A 14,360-nucleotide genomic window follows, 5' to 3' on the forward strand; every position below is an offset into this window, starting at 1 on the left:
AATTGAATAACTGAGTTAAATGTCACTAGCCACACTCGAGCCTAATTACAGCCAGACCTGTTGAATCAAGAAATCACTTAAAGGGGAATTTCACCCCAAAATTAACTTTGTGTGATTTTTTACTCACCCACATGATGTTAAACATGTTTAGAGAACTTCCGGCATCTTCGGAGCACAAATAGAGATATTTAGGTGACATCCGAGAGATTTCCAGGCCTCCTTGCTATTAGATTATTAATGATAATCTTAAACTATAATTTACCTTATTAGTAAGTTTATTTATTTTATTTAGCCTTGTGCAAGCTCTCTGGAGCTTGTGCAGAGGCAGCAGCTTTTGCCAGAGGGGAACTGGAATCCCCTGGTTGGGCCTGGGTTCTCCTGAAGTTTTTTTTCTAGATTAGAGTTTTGGGTTCCTTGCCACCGTTTGCATACTGTTTTGCATTTGCCTGGCCGGGGGGGCTGCTTTAGAATTTTAAAGTTTTACTTAATTAATATTGCATATAGGAATTTATAGTCCGTTATATTTGACCTGTGCTTCTCTCTCCTTTATCTTAAATGTGTGCTCTCACTGTGTGCGCGTACTTGTCTGTGTACGTGTGTGTGCGCATCCGTGTGTTAGTACGTGTGCATATTGTGTGTGTGGAGTGTTTTGTATGTGGGTATGTCTGTCTTCTGTTTTCACCTTTTTCTTGTTTTTGCAGGTACAACTTTAATTGGTTTGCTTATAGTCAATATGTCTTATGTACAGCTGCTTTGTAACAATGAAAATTGTAAAAAGCGCTATATAAATAAAGTTGAGTCCTCATAGACATCATGGTGTCAGTTTTTGCCAAGGTCCAAAAAAGTACTAAAGACATTGATAATTGGTTCTTCTTCGTCTTCTTGGATGAAAGCACTTCAAAAGTAGACGGGTTTGTGCGCCGAACGCCGCATGGGGCTTGCCCTTATTGGATGCCGGCACTCTGACACACAACGCGGAAGCGCAACTCTGTGTTTACATGCAGAAGACGAAGAAGTGCTCCCGTGAACACGCGTCATACACTGACAAGACAGAGGAGAATATATCGATTAAAGTCGGTATTTCGGTTTGTTTTTCATACATAAAGCATTCTCGTCGCTTCAAAAACATTCAACTGAGCCACTATGCACGGATGGACCAATTTAACGATGTCTTTAGTACTTTTCTGGACCTTGGCAAAAACTGACACCATGATGTCTATGAGGAGGCCAGGAAATCTCTCGGATGTCACCTAAATATCTCTATTTGTGCTCTGAAGATGCCGGAAGTTCTCTAAACATGTTTAACGCCATGTGAGTGAGTAAAAAATCACACAAAGTTGATTTTTGGGTGAACTTCCACTTGAAGTAGAACCTGTCTGACAAACAGAAGTAGTCTAAAAAATCTCAAATAGCAACACATCATGCTGTGATCTAAAGAAATTCAAGAACAGATGAGAAACAAAGTAATTGAAATGTATCAGTCAAGAAAGGGTTACAAAGCCATTTCTAAGGCTTTGGGACTCCAGTGAACCACAGTGAGAGCCATTATCCACAAATGGAGAAAGCATGGAACAGTGGTAAACCGTCCCAAGAGTGGCCGGCCTACCAAAATTACTCCAAGAGCACAACGACGACTCGTCCAGGAGGTCATAAAAGATCCCAGAACAACATCTAAAGAACGTACTCGGTTACTAATGTAACCTCGGTTCCCTGAGATACGGGAACGAGTACTGCGTAGCAGGACGCTATGGGGAAAATCCTTTTTCTCCGATGACTGAAGCTTTACAATAACGCAGTGAATACTGCACGGCCATTGGTGCGTGCAAAGTAAAATGTTGAGCCAATGGCAGCGAAGCTGCACAGACCTATGGCGATGGTGCCTGCCAAAATGGGCAGGGCTTATGGCTATATAAGCAGACACATCACCGTAGGGTCCTCAGGTTACTTCGACTGAAGCGACGACCATATGCAGCTTGTAAGCACGGCCAGGAACGCAGTACTCGTTCCCGTATCTCAGGGAACCGAGGTTACGTTAGTAACCGAGTACGTTCCCTATCGATACTTCACTCGTACTGCGTAGCAGGACGCTATGGGGAACCAGTATAATCCCGCCGTGCTACAAGTGGAACGAAAACATCATATAATCCCGAAGCCGTGGCTCGAGGATAGGTATGAGGCAGAGAATCCTGCGGAAGGCGGAAAAGCCAAGCTAATAGGTGGCCTAATCCGGTTAATCGTCCCAGTAGTGTGCTAGGTGCTGGTGTGGTTGAGGGCAACCACAGCCCAGCAGTAGTCTGAAGCAGAAAGGACCCGGGCCTGTAAGGCCGGAATGTCCAGACTGTAGAATCTGGTAAATGTGGAAGGCGAAGCCCAGCAGGCCGTCGCACAAATATCCGCTATGGAGACTCGGCTAGACCATGCCCAGGAAGAGGCGACACCTCTAGTAGAATGGGCTCTAACTCCTGTGGGGCATAGAAGGCCCAAGAAAGAGTATGCCAGCGCGATAGCCTCAACTATCCATTTAGATAGTCTATGCTGTGTGACCAGAGACCCTCTGGTGCGGTCGCCAAAGCAGACAAAAAGCTGTTCCGACCGCCTGAATGGGGCGGAACGCTCAAGGTAGATCTTAAGCGCTCTGACTGGACAGAGCAGATTCAGCTCCGGGTCCTGCTCGGAGGAGGGGAGCGCAGAACGTGTCACTACCTGTGCTCTAAATGGAGTAGAGAGCACCTTAGGTACGTAACCATGTCTAGGTTTGAGGACTACCTTAGAGTCGTCAGGCCCAAACTCAAGACAGGAGGGGCTCACAGAGAGCGCCCGTAGATCGCCCACACATTTTACAGATGCTAATGCTAGCAGCAGATCGGTTTTAAGCATTAAGGGACGGAGGTCCGCAGACTGCAGAGGCTCGAAGGAAGGGCCCTTCAGAGCTCTCAACACCGTGGGCAGATCCCATATGGGAACGGTGAGGGGGCGAGGAGGGCGTAGCCGCCTGGAACCCTTCAAGAAGCGAATGACCAAGTCATTCTTTCCCACTCCTTGGCCCGCTATGGGGGCATGAGAAGCTGCAATTGCTGCCCCACATGCGGCCCTTATCCAACAGCTCTCGCAGGAAGGACAGAATTAGTGATATGCCTGAGAGAGGAGGTCCCGTCTCAGGGGAATAGGCCACGGGGCTGCTACGAGCAGCTGAGACAGTTCCGCAACCCAAGGCTAGTTCTTCCAGAGTGGAAGAGCCAGCGTCCCTGTCCTTCGAAAAATAGGTTGGGCAATGAGTGTTGTCTTTTGAGGCAAAAAGGTTGATTTCTGCCTTGCCGAAGACTTCCCAAATTTTCTGAACCGACTTGGGGTGGAGCGTCCATTCCTCTGAACGGACGTTGCTCCAAGATAGCATATCTGCTCCCTGGTTCAGTCTGCCTGGCACATGAGTTGCCCTTAGTGAGCGCAGATTGCACTGAGCCCATTCCAAGAGGCAAAGTACCAGGGAGAAAAGGCGTCTTGAGGAGAGGCCTCCCTGGTGATTTATGTAGGACACCACTGTCATGCTGTCCGATCGGACTAAGACGTGGCGGTCCCGTAAGACCGGCAGGAAGTTGCGAAGAGCCAGCCATACTGCCTGCATTTCTAGGCAGATGATGTGCAGGCCGTTTTCCTGAATCGACCAGTGGCCGAACGCCGGTGTGCCATCGCACAGAGCCCCCCAACCCATTTTGGAGGCGTCTGTTGTGATCACCTTTCGTCTGCATGTGGTGCCCAGGGGCACACCCTGCTCCAACCAAAGAGGATCCCTCCATGGGGCTAGAGCTGTTACACAGACCTGATCCACCCAGACACGTAGGCGTCCGAGACGCCAAGCGTGTGGCGGAACTCTCGGTTTCAGCCAGTACTGCAGCGGACGCATCCGAAGAACGCCCAACTGCAGTACTTGAGACGCGGAGGCCATGAGACCCAGCATCTTCTGAAACGCCTTGAGGGGGCGTGACGCTCCGGGCGTAAAAGAGGCCACGAGCTGCTGAATGGCTAGGACACGGTCTGGCGCGATTCTGGCCGTCAGATGGTTTGAATCAAAAACCTCCCCCAGGAACGAAATCCGTTGGCTGGGGGACGGAGCGCTTTTGGCAAGGTTGATTCTGAGCCCCAGGCATTCCAGGTGACTGAGGAGGAGTGACCTGTGGGACCTTAGCTCTTCCTCTGACTGTGCTAGAACAAGCCAGTCATTGAGGTAGTTCAGAATGCGGATTCCCGTCTGCCTGAGAGGGGATAGAGCCGCATCCATGCACTTCGTGAAAGTGCGAGGAGCTAGAGACAGTCCGAATGGAAGGACCATGTATTGATATGCAACCCCTTCGTAGGTGAATCTCAAGAATCGTCTGCGATGGGGGGCTATCTGGATGTGGAAGTATGCGTCTTTCAGATCCAGGGAGAAGAACCAGTCCCCTGGGTATATTTGCGAGAGGATCTGTTTCAGTGTAATCATTCTGAAATGCCGTTTCATAAGGGCGCGGATCAGATGTCTGAGATCGAGGATGGGGCGGAGACCGCCATACTTTTTGGGTACGAGGAAGTAGCATCTGTAGAAGCCCGACTCGGTTTGATCTGGAGGAACCAGTTCTATGGCTCCTTTGTCCAGTAAGTTCCCCAATTCCCTGCACAGAACGTGTAAATTCGCACTCTGGACTCGGGTGGTGATCATCCCGCGGAAACGCGGGGGTCTGCGAGCGAACTGGAGTGAATATCCTCGAGATATTTGATACCCCAGGGATGGCCCGCCAGGCCTCGGCCCGTATGGCAAGGGGTTGAATGCATTTGGGAGGTATGCCGCCTTTCGGGGGCTTGACTCCTGTGGAGAGTGGAAGAGGAAGGTTGCTCTTTTTCTGACAATGTTTGTGTTTTATATAAGTGCCCGCTATAACATGCTGCCGGCAGACGCCGGCGGACGCTTCGGCCTGGGAAAAACGAACCGGCGAATTTTCTCTCTGGGGAGAGGGCGAGGCACGCCGAGAAGACGTGAGCTCGCGCTTCCCCGAGTGCTTAGTTCCTCTACCCCGTTGTTTCATCTCCGTAGAGTGAAGCGGGAGGGATCGAGAAGCAGAATCGCTCTCTGAGAAAAAAGCTATCCGTGAGCGCAGAGAGGAGAGATTCATGCTCTTGCAATGAGGGCATTCCGTCTTTCTGAGTGCATCTTGAGCGTGGGAAACTCCCAAGCATGAGACACACTCGCCGTGACCATCAGCGGCGTGCAGGGATATCTCACACAAATGACAGTGACAGCGCGGCATTTGCAACAACGCTGCAGGAAATTTGCTCAGGAAATTTGCTCTGGAAATTTGCTGTTTTAGAGCTTGCTGGATGGCGGCAGGGAACAGGAAACAGCGCTGCTGAGAAAACCAGCTAAATCGCTGAGCAGAGAGGTCCAGTCCGCTGCAGTGCTTTTCCGACGGCGAAGCTATCAGTCCGAGTTTCGAGGTAGAAGTCGTCGCTGAAGGAGAAGAAATCTGAGGACCCTACGGCGATGTGTCTGCTTATATAGTGCACCAATGGCCGTGCAGTATTCACTGCGTTATTGTAAAACTTCAGTCATCTGAGAAAAATGAGTTTTCCCCATAGCGTCCTGCTACGCAGTACGAGTGAAGTATCGATAGGGAACTGCAGGCCTCTCTTGCTTAAGTTAAGGTCAGTGTTCATGATTCTACAATAAGTAAAAGTCAAAAATGGCATCCATGGGAGAGTTCCAAGGCGAAAACCACTGCTGACCAAAAAGAACACAAAGGCTCATCTCACATTTGCTAAAAACATCTTGATCCCCAAAACTTTTGGGCAAGTATTCTGTGGACTGATTAGACAAAGGTTGAACTTTTTGGAAGGTGTGCGTCCCGTTACATCTGGCGTAAAACTAACACGGCATTTCATAAAAAGAACATCATACCAACAGTCAAACACGGTGGAGGTAGTGTGATGGTCTGGGGCTGCTTTGCAGCTTCAGGACCTGGACGACTGGCCATAATTGACAGAACCATGAATTCTGCGCTCTACCAGAAAACCCTAAAAGAGAATGTCCGGCCATCGGTTTGTGACCTCAAGCTTAAACGCACTTGGGTTATGCAGCAGGACAATGATCCAAAACACACCAGCAAGTCCACCTCTGAATGGCTAAAAAAAAACAAAATAAAGGTTTTGGAGTGGCCTAGTCAAAGTCCGGACTTAAATCCAATTGAAATGCTGTGGCATGACCTTAAAAAGGCTGTTTATGCTCGAAGACCCTCCAATGTGGCTGAATTAAAACAATTCTGCAAAGAAGAGTGGGCCAAAATTCCTCCACAGCGATGTGAAAGATTTGATTGCAGTTTTTGTTGCCAAGGGTGGCTAGTTAATTAGGTTTAGGGGGCAATTACTTTTTCACATAGGGTCAGAAATGTTTGGATTGTTTTTCCCTTAATAAATAAAACCATCATTTAAAAACTGCATTTTGTATTTTTTCTGGTTTTCTTTGTGTAATATTAAAATTTGTTTGACGATCTGGATCATTTAAGCGTGACAAATATGCAAAAAAACATGTCAGGAAGGGGGCAAATACTTTTTCACAGCACTGTATAGTGAGTATCCTGGTACACTAAATGACAGGTGGTACAACAACATAAAACTAGTACAATACCATTTAAATTTTATTGTATTTAAAAAATATGTATTAATTTGCTAGAAAAGGAAAAAGCTAATAAAGACATCCCAACAGAAGGCTGTTCAATGTAAAATGATTTGCCAAAGTAAGGTGGTGCAACTGCAATAAATGGCCCTATATGAAAAATATATTGCTAAATAATACATTTAGCCAAGATTTTATCGTAATTATATATTTTATAAGCTGATTGTTATTTTTGTGTAAAAACACTTTATATTCTTATATGTAATTCAAATAAAAAAATCCAGTTTTCAGCATACTGTATTACTTGTTGTTATTAATTTTGTCGGGTAGCACAACTAGAGGTCTGCAACCCGACCCGAGCCCGACGGGGCCAGAAAAACTCACGGGCTTCGGGTCGGGTTAATGTTTAATGAATAGCCTCGGGTTCGGGTTTGTAACTAAAAAAATATTTAGGCTATGTACAAACAAGTTTGCGTGCCGTGGCATGTGCTTGCTGCGTTGTGGCCACAAAAACACGAGAGAAAACACACACTTTTCGCATTAACTGTTCTGCGCACGCGCTCCCGCTCTTGTCCTCGTTGTCACAACACAGCAGGTGATGGTAAGATGAGTGCGATAAAGCAAAATATTAGCGATGGAAAACGTATTACAGTTCTAAATGATGCAGGGAAAGCTGCACTCTGGAAAAATTACGATCTTGTCATTACTGTCAAGACTGTCCCATAGTGTCCTCAGCATCCCTGCAAGTGACATTAGCAGGAGGATGGCGCTTAAACCAACAGTTCCAGAGGGTTCAAAAATGATTTTTGACTTTTACACCTGTTCACCCACAGCAAAGTTTCGTTATTGGTAAGTCTGTGCTATTTTTTCTTGTGTGTTCACTGCTGAGGGGGCAGCCGTGCCTTGATGAAACTGTGTTTGCCTACATGTAGCTATTTGTTTAATTATCATCGCAAGCAATCATAAAATGCAGCACATTTCAACAAAGCTTGCTGTTAAACGCACTTCGGGTTCAGGCTTAAAATGTAACTGTAATGGCCGGGTCGGGTTAAACAATCTCGGGTACGGGCCGGGTTCGGGCTTTCGTTTAAAGCCTGTGCAGACCTCTAAGCACAACTGATATTCACCAGTTAGTGCAACAATGTAAATTCTTGTTTTAAACGAACAAATAATATGTAAAACTGAAGTGGCTGAAAACTGGGTTCTAAGTAAGGGATGATGTACAGTCAGCCGGCTGTTATCGCGAAATAAGCCCCTTCAGTGTGATACAAGAGCAACCAGCTGCCTGAACATTATCCCGCCTATTACACGGCTACCTGCCACATGAGAAAAAAATAGACATGAAATGTGAATTTGAAATATTTTATTAGCTCCTTTTCACCGAATGCTGACCTTCCGTGAGGAAAAGCCGTTTACTTTCGGTTGTAAGGTAAGAAACAACGTTCAAAGGTCACAAACAGGCAATTTGGTTTAATCATTTGTAAATATAATGTCATATGTGTTACTAAAAGACATATTTATATTTAATTTGTCAAAAAAAACTGTCAAAATGATTTTGCTGTGTGTTATTAGTTTTGAGAGGTTGTTATCTGGGAATAACGAACCTGCAAATGTCGCGACTGGGCAATCAGAATCAAGCATTCCAACAGCCGTGAAATAAATCGTTTGAAAAGCATTCATTTGTATATCTTTGTGATTAGTTTATATGAATGGGATAAAATAAATGAATATAACAAATAAACAACTACAAAATTATGTTTTGCACTCCAGGTGAATTTATTTATTTATTGTATCATTCTTTAGGCCATTCCAGCATCTAAGGCTATTTTCATGGCGTGAACTAGTAGTCAATCTATACACAAAAGTCTTTTCTATACACAAGTCGATCCATACACAAGTCAGGGGTGGGACAATTTGGAATCTTCAATTAACCTATCCTGCATATCTTTGGGCTGTTGTGGGAGGAAACTGGAGTAAACCCATGCTGACACAGGGAGAACATGCACACGCCACAAAGAAAGGCCTCCCATCCCAGCCAGGGCTCAAACCAGGGACCTTCTTGCTGCGAGGCAACAGTGTTAACCACCAAGCCACTTTGACGACCTGCACACCAGGTGAAAAAAACTGGACTAACATACACCAAGTATGTACACTTCCATAATGTACTAAAAGTGTATAAAATATCTGTATTACATAATATACTATAATATTACATATAACTTTTTTTATGTATTACCCACATATATATAATTAAAAAAATCTACCTAAAATAAAATACCTTTTTATGCTTAAGGTATACTTACGGTTTTAAAACAGAATTTTAGTTCACATTTAACCTGCATGTTTGCCGTGGTTTTTTACTGCTTTTATTTCTCAGACACAGTGTAGAGAGACAGGAAAGTGCAGGGTGAAAGAGAGGGGAACCGGAGCCGGGAAAGGTCCATGAACTCTAATACACTTGTACTGTATTTTTTTCTGAAAATCCAAAGTAAAATTTAGATATAGTATATATAAAAATCCACTAAGACTCAACTTCTATGTGAAAAATACATTTTCAGTAATGCACTTCTGTGTTTAACTTTATATGACTATACGCAAAATCTATTTAATTGTTGCAGTGGTACAAAGTACACTTTTTAAGTGCACTGAAGTCCTACTGAAGTAGGAATTTACTTTTAATTACTATATTTATAGTGTATAACTTTTATACTTGTATCACTGGCATTGCTGTATGTTTAGAGTTCCAGCAGATATAAAGATGTGTTGTCTATCATTCATCTATGGTAAAATGAAGCAATAGATGTCTACATGATGTTGATATTTCTATGTAACACAATGTAACATGCAAAACTGCTCTGCTTGGAAAGAGTGAGTAAGGGAACTCTTAATATAGACCTCAAAGTCTAACATTTGGAGACCCAAATTCACAACCTAAACCACCTTCTCTTATCGATGACTCAGAGGCCATTATCATTTGGCTAATGCCTTTAATGGTTGGCGTTCAGGTTGTTTCTCTTCACATAAAACACAGTCCTAAACAATTTTATCAAACAAAGCATGTTTTATTTGAAACTACAACAGATTGCACCCAACATCCATTTTTTTTTCTTTTATAGCCTTTTCTGTCTTGCGCTCTTGTAGATCCATGGTAGCATAATGAAGAAAATTCACAGACATTTAATATTGAGATAATACATAAGTTGAATTATTTTAACTTCCTTTTCAAAGCAACTAAAACGCAGTACTGTTCTTACTGTATGTATTCTGCTTGAAAGACAAGAAGCACTGGACACCACAAAGGCATTCATTTTAAACTGTGCAGCTGCTATTTTGAAAAACAAGACAAAACAAGCCAGTGCATTTTTCAAGTATTCTGCAATCAAAAGGAGACAGCCAGGATCCTTAAACTCTTCCATAGGAAGGTCAAACCTCTTTTACCCCTGCATTTCCAATTAGGCTGCATAATATTTTGTAGAGAAAAAACTAGTTTAAAACAATGGGCTTGCATTAAAAACTAAAAACAGGGAATATAATAAAATAAAGCATTAAAACATCACCTACCATTGAGATCCTCTAGTGTGAGCCCCCTTTACCGCACACACATTTGTAACTTGAGAGGTAAAAATCTTTTGTTAGGATCCCTGAAAAATCTAATGAACTGCTTGGGCCTTGTGGAAGCTTTCGAAATAATTACAACTATACAAAATGATCTTTACCTACTGAGTGTTGATTATGTTTCTTCAGTGTCAGTTTTCTCTAGCTCAGGTTCAGTCTCAGCGTCCACCTTTGGCCCAGCCTGTTCCATGTCTGCAACCACAGTAGAGGAAACAGACATTTCTGGGATCATCTCTTCTTTTTGAGGCTCGTTTGGATGGCAGGGGGGTGTTGAGGTAAGGGAGGGTGAGGGGCTACGAGAGATCTCTGTTGTAGTCTGCGACATAGGTTCCATGTTTAAGTGGGGCTTTGAGTCTGTCTCCGGTCCATGGATGCAGGAGGCTTCCTCCTGTTCCTGGCTGCTTGTTGTCTCTTCAGGACGACTAGGAGATTTGGGCTGTGTCTCTGCCTTTCCCTCTGATTGCAGTACAACCTCTGGTTCTGTTGGTTGCTGTCCTGGCTGAGGCTGGTGTTGCGACATTGGCAGAGATGGTGAGCCGGCTCGCGCTTGTCCTTGGGATTTAGGCTGGTTAAGCACTGGGGTGGAGAGTAGCAGTTGGGACTTAGGAAGCTGAGGGTGGGGTAGTAGAGGTTGACTGTGAGATTGTGAAGTGGTCCAACGGTCCCGCTCTTTGTCTTTTTCACTTTCCCTCTCACGGTCCCTTTCTCGCTCTCTCTCACGATTCCGCTCTCGGGCATGTTCACGGACCTGGTTCCTGTCTCTCTCACGTTCACGGTCTCGCTCCCGACTATGACGATTACTGTTCATTTCACCCCGGAAGTCCATGTCCCTGTCATCACGGTCCTTCTGCCTTTCCCAAGGTCTGCGACGATCATCATAGTCCTGGTGCATGTTGGCATTAAAAGAAGCTCCAGCTCCACGATTCCAATTAGGTCCCGATGAACCACTGCGGTTTTCAAAACGACTCTGAAAGTTAGGGTTGGAGCGTTCGTCTTGGAAACCTTTCAGAGCCCCAGACATCCCTCTAATGTCTCGCTCATCAAAGTCACCCCTGGGTGGACCCCAACGACTTTCCGCTCTAAACCCCCCAGACATTTCTCTTCTACTTTCTCGGCCGTCTGCTTGTAAAATTACTCGTGGAGGTCTCTCAAGTAGAGGTGGTCTGGCAGGGATGGGATCGGTACGCATCTCCAAAGGCGGAGTCTTTAGTAACCCCGTGCTCTGCTTCTCTGGTGGTGGAAAGCGATAATCCTGATCTCCTTCTTGTTGGCCACTTACATCTGGCCTGGGCTGGGTCTCATTATTGACTTTGGGCAGACTTTCAGATCCAGTGGATGAAGGGTTAGGTGCTCTTGCAAAAGTAGGCTCTGCACGGCTAAACTGCTCCATTTGGGAGAAGGGAGCCCGGGCACGGGTTTGGGCGTGAAGTGATGCATCCAGGATATTGTTTGCCTGATGTGCTAAACCCTGCTGCATCAGGACTGGGAAGCGCCCTCCAGCTCCATGAAGCAGAGTGGGCCGAAGGTCCAGAGGAATCAGACCTGCCATACGTTGGCCAGAGAGAGGATGAGTTAAAGATGCAGAGGGGTGCAAGCCCAGCAAGCCCATCCCACTGCGCACTGCATTCTGCATTCCTGTTCAGGAAATATATAAAAAAATTATACATGTTAGATACTACATTTTATGCCCATATATTAAAGGATGCAACGGTGTTTCATGCATTCTGACTTATTTACAATGTTAAACTTGCTGTCTTCTCATGCTTGACATGGTCAACTTGTCAAAAAACGAGTTGGAAGTATGATGTAGTATTTCTGTGCTCGATACACTCCCCCAAGGTTCGTATAGGTTTCAGAAAGTTTTTTTCCCAACATGAAAATCTGTTTCGTAACAACTTTTCGGAGTCCTTAATTGGGCAATTCTCCGGAAAAGCACGGCCACGGCAAGGCGAAAGAAATAGCCTGCCCAGGCATCAACCGACGAGCAATAGGAAGACCTGCTTACCATCAAGGTTGGCTGCGCTGTGTCAAAGTGAAACTAAGTCATATGTCTGTGTTTTGTTGGCAATGGGTGCTCACGTCCTTTAGTTATGCCCCCCCCACTATTCACATGATTTTGGAAATAATGGTACAGCTGTATCTGTCTTTTATAAATGTGATCAAACTAAGACTCTATGGATATTTTAAGGGTGCGATACTACTCTGTAAGTACTCAAGATTAGCATGCAGAAACTGTCTGAGTTATGGTTACATATATATGAGTTACATATACCCTGTAGTGTTATTTCAGAAGTAGTCTCTTCAGCTGCTTGAGGTGTTTTGTCAGAGCTGCTATGCTGTGACTGCGTTCCCACGGGGTTAAACACTCCTGCCCCAGGCATTGCTGGTGGAATAAAACTCCCAGGAATAGTGCTTGTGGGAGGAATCATGGATCCAAATAGAGAATCCTTGCTGCTCTCTTGAGTTGCTGCTATTGAAGGCTGCACTAAAGCTGTGAAAGGCAAAATGCTTGTTTAGGAGCTAAAAAATAAAACTTTCTTTAACTAGAAACATTACTGAAAAAATATAACTGGGAACTCAAAGAGGCTTTTAGACATACATGTCTGGGAAGAGCCAAGACTGGTTCCAACAGCTGATGGTGCAACTCCTGGTGTGGTCATGAAACCTTAAAAAAATCAAAGTGTATTGTTTATCAATAAAACTTGCATAATTAAGAACGTAGTGTGTACAATGGATTCACATACCTGGGGGAGGCTGTGATGCATCAAATCCTGCCCTTAGAAAGGGGGGAGGGTGACCAAAGCCTGGTGGGGGCATTGCCATTGTGACAGGGAAAGATGGAGGCACAAGGCCAACAGCAGGGACCGTCTGTGCCACTGGAATCTATTTTAACAACATTTAAAAAAATATTTAGACTTGTTAAAACAATCTTTGCTAACTGTGGGCGAACAATTGTTTTGTGTTTGCAGACAAAACACACAGTAGCTTACAGGTTTCAGCTTTTAATAACATACAGGAAGTTATTTATGGTTGGTATTTGATTATAGAAATGGTCAAAACTTTTGGCTTGACATATTGTAAACCTTACTTTCCGACACAAAGATCAGTAATTTTAGTCACACTTTGATTTTGAAGAAAGTGTTTATAGAACACTATTATTATAGTACTATAGTACAATAATACTATTATTGCTTTGAGATACCCATGTACCAGGACCCCATTGAAAACGAGATGGTGCATCTAAAGGGGTTTATCCAATAAATCGGAATAATTTTTTCTAGACTTTTTTCTCTATATCTTTTCTAAGATGTATACATAGCCAATATAAAAACAAAATGGAACACAACCTGTGGAAAGTGATGTAAAATCATACCGGCAGAGGCATCATGGTAACAGGCTGTGTAAACGCCTCACTGGGCGCGCTGCTGTTTACACTGGCTTCAGCCGTGACAGATTGACTTTGACTCTCTTTGGCTGCCTCAGCATTCTTCTGAGCCTCCCATTCTGCATAGGAATAAAAACAAATGAAAGAATGAGATGTTAAAGCTCGGTAAACAGCACTTGTCTGGCACATTTATTCAAATATTAACATCAGTTTCTTAAGTTTCAGCTTTTATAAGAGAAAAACGGTTCTCACCACTGTTGACCGTTTCCTGGTCGATCATGCCTCCCTCTGCAAAGTCATCCAGATCATCTAGTTTGACCTTCTCCCATGGGATATAACTGACTCCGAGGTCAACATCCCAAAACTGTTTATACTCCTGTTTCACACCTTTATTTAGTGCCCAGGCGATCTGCAAACAGTGTATTTGTCACACACATAACACATCATGGAGCAAAAAAAAACAAATGCTGTGCAAGACAGGCAGCAATAAAAAAAACTGTACACCTACTTTAATGACCTTTGAGCCAATTTTATAAGAACCAGTGCCCAGTTTTTGTAAGGCACGGTATGCATCCTGTCGATGCACCATACAGATGTAAGCACAGCCTCTGGGAGGAATCATCTAGCAGAAAAAAAGATTCAAAGACTATTCAAACATGGACAAATGTTTCAAATGAAAAATGATTACATTTTATTCTAAATCAATTAATGTTAATGTGT

The 14,360-nt window shown here is 44.2% G+C and overlaps 2 protein-coding genes across 4 annotated transcripts in view; both read right to left on the reverse strand.

Moving 5' to 3' along the window:
- Positions 1-10,384, reverse strand: part of tiam2a (TIAM Rac1 associated GEF 2a) — a 155,003-nt gene extending 144,619 nt beyond the window's left edge. Inside the window, exon 1 of the mRNA XM_057343225.1 lies at positions 10,357-10,384. The gene's annotated coding sequence lies outside the window, so the exon portion shown is untranslated. The remainder of the gene's footprint in view (positions 1-10,356) is intronic.
- The window catches only part of scaf8 (SR-related CTD-associated factor 8), a 49,819-nt gene continuing 45,140 nt past the window's right edge, over positions 9,682-14,360 (reverse strand). For all 3 annotated transcript variants that reach the window (XM_057343228.1, XM_057343229.1, XM_057343230.1), the window contains 7 exons: positions 14,149-14,262; positions 13,893-14,049; positions 13,629-13,759; positions 13,000-13,138; positions 12,855-12,920; positions 12,528-12,746; positions 9,682-11,890 (listed from right to left, as the gene is read on the reverse strand). In XM_057343228.1, coding sequence (XP_057199211.1) covers positions 10,371-11,890; positions 12,528-12,746; positions 12,855-12,920; positions 13,000-13,138; positions 13,629-13,759; positions 13,893-14,049; positions 14,149-14,262 — 2,346 coding nt within the window. In that variant the 3' untranslated portion in view covers positions 9,682-10,370. The remainder of the gene's footprint in view (positions 11,891-12,527; positions 12,747-12,854; positions 12,921-12,999; positions 13,139-13,628; positions 13,760-13,892; positions 14,050-14,148; positions 14,263-14,360) is intronic.

The sequence above is a fragment of the Triplophysa rosa genome, linkage group LG10, assembly GCF_024868665.1.
Source record: "Triplophysa rosa linkage group LG10, Trosa_1v2, whole genome shotgun sequence".
NCBI lineage: Eukaryota > Metazoa > Chordata > Actinopteri > Cypriniformes > Nemacheilidae > Triplophysa > Triplophysa rosa.